Source organism: Pteronotus mesoamericanus, unplaced genomic scaffold (genome assembly GCF_021234165.1).
Source record: "Pteronotus mesoamericanus isolate MK-2021 breed Mesoamerican mustached bat unplaced genomic scaffold, CSHL_Meso_final scaffold_174, whole genome shotgun sequence".
Lineage (NCBI taxonomy): Eukaryota > Metazoa > Chordata > Mammalia > Chiroptera > Mormoopidae > Pteronotus > Pteronotus mesoamericanus.
This window is the reverse complement of record NW_026555309.1, coordinates 4,070,590-4,089,024: the sequence shown is the minus strand read 5'-3', so window position 1 is coordinate 4,089,024 and position 18,435 is coordinate 4,070,590. Positions and strand designations below refer to the sequence as shown.

Sequence of the window (18,435 nt, the reverse complement as noted above, 5' to 3'; positions counted from 1 at the left end):
ATAACTGACTAGGAATGAACTTAAGCCTCTTCTTCCCTTGAGAAATTTGATTGACCTAAGTAGCCCTGTACCAAGCTATATTGGAGCATGAAGCACAAGGAAAAATCAATAATTCTTATCCTGCCTACTTAAAATTTTTATTTATTGTTCATAGGAAATTTTTTATTTAAAAAATATTGTATGACAATATTATTTACTTTGATACCTGAGTTTTTTGGTGACCTCTTAAATTTTGTACCCTAGGCAAATGTCCCATTCCCTCACCCTTGTCCTGGCCCCAGGTCTGAAGTCTTGATTCAGGCTTCTTAATCTCTAATCCAGCTGGTTGTATTTTAATCCAAATATTTTATCCCTTGTTATGTATGGTAGAAAAAGACCTACTATTGGATCAATTGCCTTCCTAGAGTAATTCCATTTACTTGAGAGTACTAATCAAGTTGTTCGTCATCCCTCCTTTCTCTCTATTAAATCACCCTGACTTAGCTCTTCTTTACAGTGCCTCACCTTCCTTACAGTGCCTCACCTTCCTTACAGTGCCTCACCTTCCTTATAGAACCAGCTTTTCAACTAATTTTTAATCCGGCTGTAAATTCTGAACTCTTAATTGTGATAAATAAACAATACACTGACAAAAATGTCTAGTATAATTTTATATATTATGATTTGCAAAGCATTACTAATTGTTTCCCCACCTTAAGTACTTGGATCTAGCTGGTCTACACATAGCACTAACGAATGCTATTGTAGTCTATTGTGAGGCTTTTATTATCTGGAACCCCCCAATGCCTCTCTTATGTCTTGAGAATATAATAAACACGATTGGTAGAGGCCCTAAGACCAGGCAATTTCTCAGAGCAACAACTAAGCTACCATAGAGAACTTTGGGACATGGTAGCTTAGAGTCTCAGTTGCATTTTTCATACTCTTCTAGGTAAAGAAAAGTTGGTTATGGCATCAAATCCTGCTACCCTTAAAAAGTACATCTTGTGACCTAGTATCATAAATATTAGCCTGATTTGAATATTTTTCTTAAGAAACATCTGACATTTAATGAATACCAACTAGTGCTAACTAACCTATTATCACCATCATCCCCACTTTATAGGGGAGAAACTGAGGACAGTACAAATTGAATGACTTCCTCAGAATCACATGGCTGATCGGGACACAGCTGAGATTTGAAGCCGGCCATCTGGCTTCAGAGTTAGTGAATGTAATCACTATTCAATTCTACCTCTTGGACACCATCAAGTAGGGCAAATTGGGTTAATCCCTGCAACAGCTCCACATGCCACTTGATGAAATTGAACTCCAGAAAGTAAAATAACTTGACCAAATTTACTTTTTTTTTAACTGAGTGAATTCCATGAAAAACATGCGCATCTTTCCCGTTCCACATGAAGAGCATTCCTGGGCAAATCAAGCTCTATGACCAAGTGCAAGTATGTAACTCAGAAAGAAATAGACTTCATTTTTTATCAGATCATAAGGCACAAATTGTGAATTCTTGCCAATGCTGATATGAGTTTAGGTGAGAAAGATCAAAAGGCTCATTGAGTAATAGTTTCCCCTTAGGTCTCCATCACATTCCAAGCTAGTAAGTTACAAACGTAAGGTTTGCTGACCCTGAAACCTTCACTTTATGAAGGAATGTGTGGGTGCTGACTTAATCTAATTCATTTCAGTTCAGCCCGGCAGCCTCAGAAAACACACAAGTCAGCTAACTCTCTGAGGAGGCCCAGTTTTGGGAGGAGGCCAGTTTGTGATCCGTCCCGGAGGCTCCTGCCTCCCATTTGGCACACCTAACCCAGGCAGGCGCAGCCCTGCCTGTGCCTCTGGAGGATCCCGCTTCCCAGCCTTCACCGTCCGCTCTTTTGTTCATGGTGTCTGGGTCTAGATGAATGAGATTTACATGGTTTTAATAAATATTAATAACCATTTTAATCTCAGTAAACCTTTCGGATGAGACATTCAAATCGTTTCTCAGTCATTGCAGGCTCCCAATGAGAGTGCAGTCATCATTTGGCAAAGCTTTGCCACTTTCTTCATTTGGGCTGGATCTGTGTAGCAGGGAACAAGTTTGGGAAGAAAACACACGCTTTGGGCAGGCGTGCACGTAGATCACACCCATCAGTCCGCTCCCATTTTCAAACATTGTACTCCTATGTTTTTAATATATGTACAATCTATGCTCTATTATTTTTGTAGTGGGATGTTTATAATATTAATTATAATACTAGAAGCTAATATTTATTAAGTGTTTACCATGCTATGTTCCTAATACACTATTTCATTCAGTCTTTCCAATTACACTACTGGACAGACATCATTATCATCCCTTCCTAACAGATGAGGAAACTGAGTCTCAGAGAGGTTGCTTGTGGGTCATATAACCACTAAATCACATGATAGTATATCCACATCCTGAATGAAGGTGGTTTGCTTCTAATGATCTCTGGCTGTCAGTGGCATAGCTTTATCATTCAACTTTTTGTTAAAATGAAAATATTTAGAACAAATAGCATTGTACAGTTTGAAAAATAATGACTCAGGTACACCCAGCCTTGGCAATGGGGGTGGTGAGAGAAAGAGAAAGAAAGAAAGTACTTCAAAAGCCTAGTGGATTAAGAGCCTGTAAAGTGAATTTTAAAATCCCTTTCCATTCATAGCATCTGGCTAAATGAGCTTCACACTCATCAGCCATCAGAGCTGGAACTCTCAGAAATTACCTAGTTCAAGCTTCTTATTTTACAGTTCAGGAAACTAAGGAATAAAGAAGTAAAGTAACTGACCCAAGGTTATCATAATCATAAGCACTTGGATTATTTCCTCAGATATTGCTGCTTCTTACTATTATTATTTGTTATTATTGTACTTCTTAATGCATTTTGAGATATATATACACAGACCAAATGCTAATACAAAATAAGATATTTTGCTATGACTTATTTCTCTACGTGTAAGTCACTACATACCAGCCTTCTATGCATCATCTGTCTTAGCAGATGGAAATTCTAGAACACACGATTAAGCACAAATGACGTCAGCATATTATTCTCCAGAATCACCAAAAATTTCCTGTTCTCACTCCAACTGATAGTGTGCCAATTCTCAAAAGGACAGTCATTCCCTGTAGTTTAAGGCTGATGTCTTGTGCTGACAGTCTGTGTGTCTCAGGGGTATTCTCCCATGGAAGGTGGGAGTTCCAGTTTATGTGTTTGCACCGTCACTGGACAGTGGGCTGCACAATGAGCTCTTTGCTGGCAGGGACCTTGTGTTTTTATCATTGTCCTCAGTGCCGAGTGCAAGCCCTGGTACAAAGTCCATACTCAATAAATGCTTGTTGAGGTAACTGTAGAGACATAGACATCTTTCTCATCAATAAAGCATTGCAATGGGAGACTCATCGTTAACACTTATGGAATAACAGAACAGAAACATGGAAAGGCAGGCCAGGCTCAGGTGCAGACCTCACCAAACTCCAGACTCACAGCGTGAAAATACTCACATCCCTGTTCAGGTGAGAGCACTCTATCCCAATTAATTAGCCAGAAAACAGCCAGTGGTTGCGAAGGTGTCCTATACTATCAACATATTTAAGAGGAGGGGTAGAGTCATGAGGCAGTGAGGAGGCACCCTAGAAATTCCTTTTCATTATATTGGGGGAGGGGTTCTTTACTATGCTTTTAAAGTTATTTTTATTATTGTCTTTAAACTTTTGTCTCCCCAAGTAAAATAAATATGTCGATGACACCTCTGCGAAAGCTCAAGCCACAGGTGAAGTTTTGGAGACTGATTCATGCATTCTTTCTCATTCAACATATATAGGATATTATGCCATGTGCCAAGAGGTAAAAACAAAAAAGACACAGTCTTTTTTCCTCAAGGAAGCTGCAGTCTTTGGAGAGGGAAAAACAGCACACAAGTAAACACACAATTACAATAAAGTCGGGTTAAGACAACTTGCCCTCAAGTCAGACTACTGGAGTTCAACTCCCACTCCATATTTTACTAGCTGTGTGACACTGAGTGGCTAAAATAGGGGTAATAATAACATCTGTTATGCAAAGTTCTTGGTGGGTTAAACAATACATATAAAGGCTTAGTAGAGTATGTGGAAAGTATGCAAGAACATTAGCTACGATAACAGTGGTTCTTACACTTCTATTATAAATGCTTTAATGGCAATATGAACAGAGGAAAGACATCTAACTATAAAGGGTTGGGTGGGGGAGATGAAGACTACTTTTCTGAAAAACCGTAAAGATGGATATGAATCAGATTGTGTCCTGCATGGTTGGGATTGAGACAAGAATTGTTTGGTCTCTCCTTTAGGTTTCTAATGGGACAAGTCCAAAGGCTTGGAGGTATGTAAAAGCCTCAGCTATTCAAGGCAAGGCTTATACTTCCAAGCAGCTGGGCCAGAGGACAGAAGAAGGGCAGAGGGTGAAGAGATGTAGAAGGTGAGTCATAAAGGGCCTTTCTTTACTTAGAATAATTTTAATCAAGGGAGTGACATGGCAGAATTTTGTAAGGGTCACTCTGGCTACAGTGTAGGCAAGAATGGCTCAGAAGATGCTAGACCAGAAGCAGGAACAGGAGTTAGTAAACTATTGCAGTAATGATAAGAACCTAAACTAAGGCAACAACAGTGGGAGCAAACGGAAGAGGTTTGAGAGGTTTTGAAGAGAAGGGTAGGACTAGGCTATTAATTTGAATGTGAGAAGCAAAGGCAAGGAGCAACCCAAGATGATACGCAGATTTCTGGCTCGAAAGACTGGATGGATGGGAGAGCAGGTATAGCAGGGCATCGAGATGACACATGCAGTTAAGGATGTGTTGAGTTTGTGGTTTTTTTATAGGATTTTCAGGAAGAAAGTTCTAGCACTCAGAAAAAAATATAGAATTTTAGAGTCATGGAGAGGACCCAAGAAATTATTTTATGTCTTGAAAACACTTGATTTATAGCTGTGTCCTGAATTTATTTTTGTTGTGGTGGTTAAAGATGAGAACACTAAAGACAGAATATATGGTTCTTCTAGAAGATCCGCTTTCAACTTTATTAAAATAAATGACTCACTTTGTTGAAGACAGTAATGATTTCTAAGGTGTCTTACAATTTCAACATTATGATTCTATTGCTCCAAAAAACAGTCATGAATCTAAAGGAATTACCTTTAGATGACAGTGAACTTGTGGCCTTAAAACTTCCTTTGTGGGTATGTGGAATATATATATTTTAAAAAGAAAGCCCACTATCTTTAAAGCCATACCGCCCCAAAATGCAGTGGCTATGCTTATGGAAAAGAAAAACCAAGTAAAGACACTATCTACATTTACCTACTCTGGTCCCAATTGGCTGCAAACAGCAAGAGAATCTTCCTGCCGTAGTGGTCGCGGTTTTCCAGCACTCCAGGGAACCCATCGATGAGAGCCCTCTTAATGCCGGGGTCATCGGCCTTGAAGTTTTTAAACATGTCCAGGTTTAGCTGGCGGTACTGGAAGTACTGGGCCAGGAGTCTAAAGGCATCTGCTTGGTGAAACTTCCTGGCTCGGAGAAATCTCAGGATGAAGGCATCATCTGTGCGTAAAAATCCAATGTCAGGCCTGGTGATGATCATGTCCCTGACTTGCTGAATGTCCTGATGTAAAACATCTGGGTTTTCATTCAGTTCCAGGCGAGCTTTCTCTATAGTCTCTGGACTGAGTCCAGCCTGTAAATGGGTCATCTTGGCCAAATCTCCTTTCCAAGTGTTTAATTTCTGATATTTGGGAAGAAAAGAAACTGGTCCCATTCACGTGACAGTCTGCTGAAATCCAGGCCCGCTCAAGAGTTGTTTTACTACAACGCTGCCACTGAAACAGACAAATCAAGGGTCTTCTTTCTGCTCCTGAAAAGCAGCAGGACATCCAGGTCCTATGTGGTGGTAGCCCTCCAAAAGAGAAGCAAAACCGAAGCCATTGCCACTGCAAAACAAGAGAAACAAAACAGAGATGATACAAAAAAAGTCTGGGCTAATTAATTGTTCTGAGATAGAACAGCAGTATATTATTCTTCAGGCCTGATTAGATTAGGTGTCCAAAGAATAAAGGATACATTGTCTTTACAAGGGTATATTTAGCATAATTTTATTGACAAATTGAATGCATACTCTGCAAGTATTTGAAATATGTTTGGGAATTTTTCAGTTATGTTGATTAGTTAACATAATAGTATAAGGTAGGATTAGTAATAGATTGCACTTTTATTAATTGTCCTAAGAGGCAGTAAGAAGAAAAATCCTTTTCTGTTACAGCATGCTTTATGAGACTATTCTCAAGCCCAGATATGACACAGAAATTATGGCTGCTGTACAATTTACTGCTTCCCATTAGCTTCTTTCTTGAAACAGAAGTATCTTTCAAAGAAACCCTCCGCCCCCACTTTTTTTAAGGCAATCATTTCCATCTTAACAATAAAAAGAGGGTTAAAGTTCACCCCATTCTAACCCCAAAGGTGCCTAATTACTAAAAACTAAACTAGCAACAGTGGGGATTGGGGAAAGAAGGACAGGCTCACAGCTGGAATCTTGACCTTCAATAATCAAATTCAATAGCATTGGGAAAAGATGCTTACAGGTGGACATTTACAAGGGGCATTATTATTTGCCTTTGTCTTCCTGCTGCAGGGAAAGCAAAGGGACTTGAAACCCTATGTTGCCTCCTTACCTAATGCAATATCTATGTGGGTTTAAAAATTATTCCATTTTATATGAATCTTGGTTTTGAGATATTACTTTATTTGTACTAATAACTGAGTATTTTAATTACATCAGATGTATTCCTTATGATTTTCCCACCTAAATGATATAGAGAGAGGCACCCATACCTTTCTCATTTTATTTTTATTTCCTGTGGCTAGTTTTTTTTTTCATTTTAAATATAACTGTTTAAACTCAGGCATCTCTTTGATCAAACCCAGAAGTTTCAAAGATCAGAAGACATAAATAAATTTGGAAGCTTGTATTTTTTCCTAGCATTCTTAAGTCAACAGTATCTGCAATAAGAGGCAGTATTTTTAGAAGAAAGTCTTGATTTTAAGGGAAGAATAGGAAATAGTAATGGAAAATAATGCAACGAACTATTTACAGGATTGGAAGAAACTTCAAAACCCATCTAGTTCAATGAACACCTAATGTTAAAATTTCCTCTCTAACAGCCTTACTGCACCCCTTCAAAAAGTTTTCCTTGTTTGATGTCTCCTTCTTCTAATCCAACCCTACACCCACTGCAATCTATCTTTGACTGCTCTTACCAACCAATCATGAGGATGATCAAATAATTTATTATTGAAATTTGGGCACGGGGCGGGGGGCACTAATAATAATAATGCTGGAACAACAGGCATAACCTGGGGCAGTTCCAAGCAAACCAGACAGATGGTCACCCTACTGGTGAATGACCTTTCTGTTGCTACATCCAATAGACAAATTATAGTGCTTATTATGGGCAACTTCTACCAGTATTTGATGCTGATGACTTCATCCTTTTTAAAACTCTCCCATCTTTCCACTCTTTCTGTGACTTCATAGACCTTGATTTTTCTCTTAGCCTTCTGTCCTTTCCTGCTCAGTCAGCTCTTTCTGTGCCCACCACTTCAGTGTGGTGTTTTCCAGGCTCTTGCCCCAGCATTTGACTATTCTACCTGGATAGCTTCAGTCCATAGCTCTCTCCCAATCTTCAGGCTACATGTCCAACTGCCTGCTGAACACCTCCACTTAGATGCCCCATAAACACCACAAACTCAGTATGTTCAAAACTGAACTAATCGCAGTTCCTCATTCTGAATTTGCCCCCCCACCTCTGTCTCTTAGTAACTGACTTCATCTTCTGAAGTTTCCCACTCTAGAAACCTGGGAGTCAGCCATTACTGCACCCTCCCCCTTACCACCCACTTCCAGGCAATCACTTCTATAATATTTCTCAGACCTGCCCAATTTTTTCCCAACCATTTTCACTGCCTGTGTTTGACCACATTACCCCTCACCTGCTCAGCACTGCAACATTCTCCCTGCAGTGCCTTTAATGCCAATCTTGATTTTTTTCCAGCCTATTTTCTGTATTACAATTGAAATCTGCTCATGTCACTCCTTGATTGACATCAATCAATAGCTATCGATTGTCCTAGGATAAAATATAAAGCTATGTAACATGGTTTCTAAGACCCTTCATCATCTGATCCCTATCTGTCACCATCCAGCCATACAGCACACTGAGACACTGCAGTTTCTTCTCATTTCTGTGGTCCTTAGCAAAGACACTCTATCTACCTACACTGGCCACTCATTAACTCCTCTTTGCCCTTCAGGAGTCATCCTGGAGATTATTTTCTCTGGGAAACCGTTATTTACCTGCAGAGGTCATGAGTATCTCCCAAGCCACTACAACACTACATTTTATTGCCTTTTTCCTCTCTCCCTCTTTACTCTGAATTCCTTGCAGAGAAGAGCTGGGTCTCATTCATCTGTGTATCCTCAAATACAGTACCTGGTACAAAGAAATTTGTCTTCATGAGCAGATCAACTTTGCTGTGTTCACCTCCTATTCTCAGTGCCTAGAACAGTGCTGGTCACAAAGTAGGTGCTCAATAAATATATACATAGAATAAATGAATAAAGTACTCAAAATGTTGTTTCAGTAAGTGCTTTCCCATTCTGTTTGGGTACTTTTGAACCCAGTGAGGGCATTGCAGCTGACTTTTCATTTTTTTCCTCTCATTTACAAAGTATTTTTGCCCCTGGGAGAACTTAGTCTGGGCACATTGAACTTCAGATCATCACTCCTTGAAACTTGTGAAGTGATGGTTGAAGTTCCAAGCCATGGTACAATGTGCTTAGAGCACAAGGAATAGTGCTAGCTTGTCCTGTACAGAAGATTTAAAGCTGCTGGGAGTGAGTTACTTACCTTACAGCTCAGGGAGCTCAACAATGTTTTTGAGATCAATTACTATGGGTTCAAGGGGAGAGTTGAGGTTGCATTTTTCAAGGCCCACTGCCACACATAGCTGTGCCTCCAATCTATAATATCTGAAATAAATTTGCTTCAATCTATATCTTTATTCTGTGCTCAGCATACAGTGGAAGCTTCTGGGGAGATTATCCAAGCCAGGGTCACGGGGTTTTAAACTTAAGATGAAATAAATATTTTTCATTAAAGGCAGATCCTTCTTTTCGGAAGTCTGAATAGACTGCTACTTAAATAACAACTTAAACTGATAATATTTAAAGCACTAAAAATGCAATACTTTATATAAATGTTTTATGGGATGTAGTGTTTTCAATTGGTTGTACTCTTTTGTTCATGTGAAGGATTTTGTTCTCATTTAACTTTTCTAAATTAGTCAAACGAGTTCAAAAAGATGCATTATACTTGGTATCACATGAGTAGTTTCTGCCCTGTTGGTATTAATAATAATAACTACAATTCATTATTTATTATAACTGTGTTTAATCATGTCCCATGTACTTACATAATCTTCTTTTATAGAGTACATTATTTAATCTTTTGAACAACTGTATTAAATGAGAGTAATATTGTCACCACTTTTTAGAGGAGAAATCTGAGACATAAAGAGGCTTTCTCAAGGTTACACAGCTATTAAGAAACAGAAACTGTGTTTAAGCCCAAGTAATGTTTATCCAGTCCCATGCTTTTTACTACTATGCTTTTCTGCCTTTCATGTGTAGGAGAGACGTTCTAATATTTATTACTTAAGATCTTTGTGACCTTCAGAAAGAGCTTCTCTCTCAGAGACTCACTCTCCTTCCTTAAAATCCATTCCAAATTTACTGTTCTAGAAACCTAACTATGCCTACAGGTTTAAGGGATATTCCTAGGTAGCCTAAAATCATACCTTACAAATGTCCAGTTACCATAATATCTTCATTGAAGGATGACTGAAACTATTTAAACATAAGCTCTCTATGCCTTTTCCAGATATCACAGTTTTTCCTCTTCCATTAACACAGTTTCCTTTGGCTAAAATGCCAGATCAAAGACCCTGCCATTCTGTTGGAAGGGTTGATACTTTGCCTTGCCTATCAGAGTGCCAAGCATGACCTGGGCATTGAAATGGGCTTGATAACCAAAAAGTGCACTTCAGGCGGATTGGTGTGAGCCTCAGAAATGATCTTTCTCGCTGCTGGTTGGGTCCCCAATGATTTTTTTTATTCAGAGATTGTTTCAGATGCATGGAGAGTAACTTGCCACGCCCTCTGTGAAACCCAAGGTAGGAACTAACTGCCACTTCTAATCCACGTTTTTTCAATGAACTAAAAATTGTTAGTGGTATTTTTGTATAGGGAGAGGAAAAAAGAGTCTGTGTGTAATGATATTTGTAAGCATGGCATCTATAGATTCCAAATTCAAACTTCAGCTCAAGTTTCCATTAGAAAAAAATCTTTTTGCATATTTTCTTATTCAGACTCCAGTCCTGAGAAAGTGTACATTTGTAAGTGCATGCACACACACCCCTATAAACACATACACTGGCATTTATGAGCCAAAGGATCTAGGTAAAAAAGTCATTTCAAAAGTATATTAACCCAAGTGAAATCTATTTTGGTTTTATTATAATCTATATTCTTATTCATCGCATTAGCCTTGGAGGCACACATTAAATATAGTGAGAAACAATCACAATAATAACCACATCTTGTTTACAAGTATGCACGTGTGTAGATATTATTTCAAAGCATTTTCTCTCTTTTTTTCATTTTTACAATGATACCACAACATGTAGAAGAAAGATAATTCCCTGGAAGATGCTGAGGATTATGTGGAATAATGTAAGTAAAAGTGCTTTAGAAATAAAAAGCTCCATTTTCATTTACTGTATTATTCTTGTTGGTATCATTAATGTGTTGTCTCCAGGTAAATAAAAAGACATTGAGGCCCAGAACAGCTAAGCACTTGGCTTAAAGTTGGATAATGACCTAGAATTAAAGTTGGGGGAAAACACTAACAAGTATTCACTGACTACTTGTCATATTTATTAGATGAAAGGCTCAATCTGAGATTTAGATAGATTAAGTATATCCAGAAGGACAAAGATTCATACCCAAGCTTACCGGACCCAAAGTGCACATTCTGCCCATGACCCTGTCCTGCCTCTCAGAGGAGGTGCTGTGTCTGCACTATCCCAAAACGAGTGCCCTTACAGTCACTCAGGCACATGGCAGGCATATGCCTGCCCCCTACCAGTCCTAGGGAAGATTATTTAAGGGATGCTGTAAAATTGGCCAAATTGGGGGAGGAAAGAGTACTTGTTGTCATGACCAGAAAGATAAAACCTATAAAGTCTAAATATTGTTTGAAATATGGGAACATCAATAACTAATTAACAATACTTCAAATATGGGTTGCTTTTGGGTGTTCTTGGTAATAAAGAACACCAAGAACAATTTTAAGGGCATATAAATTTAAATTAATGTACATATAAAATGAAAAATGATATATTTGTTTTGTGGGATTCTCTTATAAAATAAAGATGAAAAATTAATCTCAGGGATAGAACTTCCCACATGAAAGTCTAATCAACTATCTTATCAGTCAGTGACTCTGAAAGTTATATTTTCAAATTTTAAATGTACATTGAATTAGGTTAACCCTTATGGCTCTTCACCTTTCTAATATTTCAAATATTTTCAGCTGAGTATACAAATTCCCTTAGGAAAGCTGAAAGGAATTTTCATACTGAACAAAATAAAAATAGATGCTGATAACACATCTAAACCAAACCTGAAAATCAGGGAACAGAAATCTTCTTTAAAGTACAACTCTATTTGAAATCTTTCCTGAAAAATGACATGCTCCCTTACTGCCGAGTGGAGCCTACATTTATATCTTAGAGGTTGGTTAATTACAACATTTGTTGGTGCTGACCAGAGAGGAATGTTTTTTTCCAAATGATGAATTTGAGCTTGACTATTAGGGCTTATAGGACTTCTCTGCATAAGTGCTGTAGCCCCCAAATCCATGGACTTGCTCTCAATCGTTAGCCAACTTATAGATACAAACTATCTGTACCAGGGCAGGGAGAGTAGTCTGGAAAAATAAAGGAGAAATCTTTAATCATCTGAGATATGGATGTCCAACCTGTGGCCTGTGGGCCACATGAGGCTCAGGATTGCTATGAATGTGGCCCAACACAAAAATCATAAATTTACTTAAAACATTTCGAGATTTTTTGTATGTGTGATTACATATCACGATGTATTTAATGTATGGCCAAGACAACTCTTCTTCCAGTGTGGCCCAGAGATGCCAAAAGGTTGAACACCCATGGAACTAAAATTTAGCCTCTGGCTCACAGTCAACTTTCATCACCTTTAGCTCAGTCCTAGCTTACCTTTGCTGCATAAATATTCATTGTGTAGGCTCCCTGGGTGCCCTTTAAAATAGCAACTAAACACATAGTCATCTGCTCCCATTTGTTCTTGCTCTTAACAAATATTAAGAGTAAATTGGAAAGAGTTTCATCAGAGTAGAGACACTGAGAACTTCTACTCAAAATAGATACCAGGTCAGAATTAGAATAGGCTGGGACTCAGACGAAATGGACCTATTTGAGAGAAGAGTTCTAGTGCCCTGAATTCTAGAACAACCTATAAAACTTTTATCTTTTTAGTTTGCTTTGGGACGAATAATGCAAAGAGTTGAAGGATAAGACCACTTGTAAGGATGGTGTGGATTGGTCTTGCCACTGTATGAGGTAAAATAATGAAATTAAAGGGGTATTTAGACTGGAATTGTTCATGCCATTAAACTACCCTCCTAAGAAATCATTGGCAGTCAATGCCCCAATATAAAAAACTGATTAGTTGTACTTCTTATGAGTAGCAATGGGAGGAAAAGAATGAAAAACACTTGGAAGAAGGTATTTCTCTAAGAATAGACTCTTTTTGAGGAATAGGATCTGTAAGACAGCAAGGAAGGCAGGGATTACACACGGATGGTCACTAAGTCCCCTCGCCCCCTTTTCCACTCAGTGATTTTCCCAGCACATCTATGGGACCCTTCTTCTGGGTGTGATTTAGGCAGATGGCAACAACAGGTATTTGGGTAAAGAAAATTGCCTGGTGAAAGACGCAGCAGGATACGTATGAGTGAGGTGGAGGGAAATGGACGGTTTGTATAACTTTCTCCTCAACCGGAGCTATGATTTCTAATGTCTTCTCACTCAGAACTTGGCATGGCTTTCATTTTACTTTAGTGTGAGTGCCGTTATTTAATAAGACATGAGGTGAGATTGTTTAAAAAAAATAAAGAAAGAAAACTTTCTTTGCCTTTGCTTCTGAAAGTGTGGTCTGTGGATAAGCAATATCAGCAGCACCTCCGAGCTTGCTAGTAATACAGGCTGTCAGGACCTACACAGACCTGCTGTACAGGAAGCAGAATCCCCAAGCAATTTGTATGTATCTTAATGTTTGGGAAGCAATGGTCTAAAGGGTTTACAAAGAATCAAAGGGATTGAAAAGGTAGGTTACTTGCCCCTGTGGTTAGAGCTCATACTGTCTGTGGACAGCAGTGCCACATTGTCCAAGAAGAGAGTAAAAAGTACTCCCAACATACTCATTCCTGTTGGAGTCTCAGCATTCACATTCATAACAGCTTCTCAGATGACCCCATTAATTGTTTACACATGTCTGCATGCTCTGTATTTATACCAACAGCAATGAAAAAAAGGGAGGGTGGAGGGAGCAAGAGAAGGTGAGAGAGAGGGAAGGAGGAGGGAAAGAGGAAAAGAAAAAGGAAAAAAAAAGAAAAATCTTACATTTTGTTTATAGTATTTGACTTTGACTGCACATTAGACTAGAGGACTTTTATTAATAGAGCCTGTGATTTAAACCCCCAAATGCTATTCCCAGGCCCACAATGTCCCTTCTACTGTCTCCAAAACTACCAAATAATGAACACAGAATATACTATGTGCTTGACACCTAGAAAAATATGGACTTTACATAAGACATTAGAGAATAACAAAAGTTGAATTGAGAGGATGTTGATTTAAGGAGAAGGGAGGGAGAAAGGGGTCTGCATTATATCTAAGAATTAGAGATTTGGCTAAAAGGGCCCAGGAAACAAAAGTAATCATCTCAAACACAGTGGGAAAATTCCAGATGGCTCAGAGGTCAGGAAGGAGATACAGAAAAGTAGCCTCTCACACAGAAAACTTTCTCTGATTCTCTCCGTCACATGATCACAGGACCATAAAGAGGAACTGCATAGGATCATCTGGCCAGAGAAGGTACAAGAAAGATCTGTGGGAGGCAGCAGAGGCAGGGAAGAATAACAAACATTTTACCTGAATAAATGAAAATTCTTTATTGACAGGAGAGTAACCGAGTCATTTCCACATCCGTGAAGAATCAAACCAAAGACAAACTTCCTTAAGTAAAAAAATCTTGGATTGGAAATTAGGTACAGTTTTTTCTAGAGGGATATAACACATTAGACTGATGTTAGGGGTTGTAGACTCACAGTAGTTTACACTGTGGATCTTCTGAAACAAATTTATTTCAGTGAAATCTGGATAAAATGAACCATAATTAAAATAATCAAAATTGGAGGGAACAGTGTAATGGGGAAAAGATCTTTTTTGGCAATGTTGAGGGCTACTTCGGGGCCAATTGCATGTGGCCAAAACTCATGTTTTGTATACCCATTCTGTGTTACCTTCTCTTTCTGAGTCACCATGAAACAGGAAAGCAGAGGAGATCCAAGTCAGCCTGAATTCATTTCCTAAGGATGGCTGTGCTGGGAGGCTGTGTGTAAAATCGTGAATAGACTTCTTAGGGTTAATAAGGTGTCCCTCTGTAAAGACTGCAGAAATAAGCAGACACCACCAGTTCTGAAGAGTTGTAATTCCCCCTTTTGAGAAATGAAGGACCTCTTAGCCTTGTACTCCATGATTCTCAAAGGATGTGCCTCTTTGTGAGCATGTCTGCGAATGTATATGATGCCACTCTGCTGGAAAATGTTTCCTGTTCACCTTCAAATTCATTTTAAAAGGGAGGAAGTTGTTATTGAAAATATAAGAAAAGTAAAATAGCCCTTAATAGAAAAAAACAAAAGAGGAAACCAAGATTACAGTACTCTATTAAAAAAATAAGCTCAGCCTAATATTTCACTCTGAGAAAGGCACTGCTGCTAAGACACATGCCTGTACATCTCACCGAAGCAGCATTGTTTTGAAATTTCCCCAGCCTCCGGAAATTGTATTAAGCACAGGAAGAAAGCAGCATTGGAAGCTCTGGATTGCTGGCTTGAGTTTCTGGTTAGAATGAGCTAGAACTGACAATATGTACACTTTTAAAAATTGCTGGGTTGAACCATTCTTTGCATACAGATAAGGGAGTTTTAAGAATCTTGTTGGTTGGGGACTTGAGAGGTCTTGTTTACTGTGGCTATTACCAATCTGAAGACAGTGTATACATGACCAGATTTGCTTCATCTCTAAAATCCATTTCACCATTATCTCCACTAATTTTCTTGGTTTGAGTTTAAAATTGAGTGAACCTTAGAGGCAGGTAGAATTATGCCAATGTTTAGTAAACAAGTAACTTTTGACATTCAAGAAGTTTCTGGTGTGAATTTTTTCTCGGAACTTCTTCCAGAAGATACTTGTTTGTGACTATTATTTATTTTTGGCAATGCCTCTAATGATGAGCAAGCTGGTTTGGACAAAACTTGCTTTATTGCCTCTTTTTTAATAGGCAGAATAAATGCATAAGGGTAATTTTCAAATGAACATCTTCTGTGCTCTGGTTTACACTTGGTTTTTACATGCAGCCTGACATTATTTCTATATGAAAATTTGATCCATCTTATTTTTAATTAAAATGTTGATTTTATGAAAAATAATTTGCCCAAAAAAATCTCCAATAGTTTTCTGTTCAGTTGTAATTGATTATATGGGTACCTGTCAAAAGATTTTTATTTATCACAGGCTCATACACTTTTCTGATGTTCATTAGCTCTTAATAAACAGATGATTCTAGCTAAATGAAAGAGGTGCTATAACTTGGGTTTGGACCTTCAAGATATTTGAAAGATGTTCCAACTTCCCTTCAGTTGAGATAGAAAATGATAGCACTCTAAAAGCAGAGCCTGATAGAACAGTTACATAAAATATCTCTTCAATTTTTGCACTTTATTACCCTTCACTATTATAGAAAAATGCTGTTATTGCCTGCTTACTGAGAGAGCACGCAAAATCTCGCCTTCCAAATCCGAGTCAGCCCTTGACTAGTGATGAACAAAGCCAGGCCATCTGCTCTGAATATCCACACTACTTTGGCCATTTGGGCAAGGGATCTGTCTTCTCTGCTTCAAAGAGAGGTTTAAGATTGGAAATTTGAAATGAAATAAGTAGAGAGGAAAAGACATTTGAGCAAATAGCACTTTCCAATGAGAGCTGCATTTGTTAGGTTATTATCATCGCCATCATCTTTAATTTTCACCCTGGCCACAACGTTAACCTTTGGGGTTTACATTTTACAAAACGTTTCAGTGAAAAAAAAAACAACTTAATTTCAGAGTTTCTGCAATAAACGCTTAAGAAGGAAAAGGGGAGTGTGGGTGAGTATGAGTCATCAGTCACCCCCCACCCTGCTTCCTGGTGATTCTCCATTGGAAAACCAGAACCACGGATGGAGTTCACATATCTTTTTTACCGGAATAACCCTAACCCCAGGCCATGTTAATTTCCTAAGCTAAATAGTCCATAATCTGCTGAAAAGCAGCTGGCTAACTGCTGGTGTCTGGCAAGTGCTCCATCTGTCCCCCTGCCTGAGGTCTCTCTCCTGTCTTCACTTTTCCTTTCTCTCAAGCCGGCGTCTCTCTTTGTTTTCAGAGGTGTCATCCACCTGAACTTTCCTTCCCATGCCTGAAAACTTGGGCTCTTTTCTTCTACCCTGCGGACCTCGGGCTTTGTCTAAGTGACAAGACACAGTTGTGTTGACTGTAGTTACGGCGCTGGTGATGGTGGAGATCATGACGGCGATGGTGGAGATGGGGGTGCTGATGGTGTAAGAGAGCGCAGGCTGAGCGGGCGCGGGGAGCAGGAGGATGGACCCCGGAGGCTGTGGAGAGCAGGGTGCGGGGCAGGGAGAGGATGGGGGAGGTGTTGGATGGAGTGCGAGGGGATTGCAGATGGGAGCTGTCCACGCACCAAAGTGCTGAAACGCCGCAGCCATGGCATCGCAAGAGCGGGAGGAAACGCGGGGATGCGCTGCAAATACAGAAGGGAGAAAAAAGGCAACAAATACCTTCACACGGCCGCCTAGCCTTGCTTTGGGAATGTGTTTCTGCAGGTGTCCTCGTTGCTGAGCTGAGTAGGTGAGATCCCCTATTCTGGCAGGTTCAGGCTCAGATTTATCTAGAAAGCTGTGAATGAGAGCCCCGGCTCCACGGGGCTGTGATTTGGGTAGGAGGCGTGTGCGCCAGAGACTCTGTCCTTCTATACTGAGCCTGGCTTTCCCCTGGGTCCTAAATGCCTCCGTACCGTTTCTCTTTTCAGGTCTGTTAAGACAGTGCTAAGAATTACTGTAATTTTGCAACAGCTGGGACAGAAAGTACCGGAACCATCACCCCCCAGCCCTAAAAACATAATATTTCGATCAGACTAACGCAACCTCTGAAACAGATCAAAGATGTGTGTATGTGCGTGCGTGTGTGTAAATATAACAGATGAGACGGTTAGTATCACAAACCGATTAGGAAAAGAATAGATTGTTTTATTATCAAATGTGGTAAGAAAGTGAATGATTTGGAAAAGACTCAGATTAAAGCTTCATCCCATGAAAATTAATCCCATATAGAATAAAGAGATAAATATAAAAATTAAATTACTTCTATAAACTAGAAAAACATAAAAATATTTTACTGATATTAGGATAGAAAATGATTTTTTTTAAGCACAAGAGGAATAGAAGCAATCACGAAGAAAAGAGATCAATAGTTTGAGTGCATAAAGATCCCTTTAAATGTAAAAATATCATAAAAGCATAAATATAAATACTACTGGGAAAATGCAACAAATATATGTTTCATACTTAAAATATCATATATAAAATAAAAACACAAATGGCTTAAGAGGAAAAAAGAGAAAGAGGAAATAACAAAAAAATTCCGCTGAAAGGTAGGTACATAACATTTTTAAGAATCAACCTTGTAAAGGAAAAATTACAATAAAAAATAAAATAAAAAAATCCACCTCACCATAAACAAGGATATGTAATTTAAAATAGCACTGAGATGTAGTTTTGTCTGAAGTTTTACATTTACTTATTCTCTCATATTGTGTGATAATAGTGAGAAAGTGCTATTTTTCTGTAAACTTATTTCACAACATACATCAAGTGTCATAAAATGAACATAAATTTAGACCGAATA

General features: G+C 38.7%; 1 protein-coding gene across 2 annotated transcripts in view; it reads right to left on the bottom strand.

Moving 5' to 3' along the window:
* The window catches only part of CLVS1 (clavesin 1), a 162,571-nt gene extending 145,124 nt beyond the window's left edge, over positions 1 to 17,447 (bottom strand). For both annotated transcript variants that reach the window (XM_054590188.1, XM_054590187.1), the window contains exons 1-2: positions 17,310 to 17,447; positions 5,341 to 5,967 (exon numbers count right to left, since the gene is read on the bottom strand). In XM_054590188.1, the coding sequence (XP_054446163.1) occupies positions 5,341 to 5,795 (455 nt within the window). In that variant the 5' untranslated portion in view covers positions 5,796 to 5,967; positions 17,310 to 17,447. The remainder of the gene's footprint in view (positions 1 to 5,340; positions 5,968 to 17,309) is intronic.
* Positions 17,448 to 18,435: the final 988 nt, after the last annotated feature.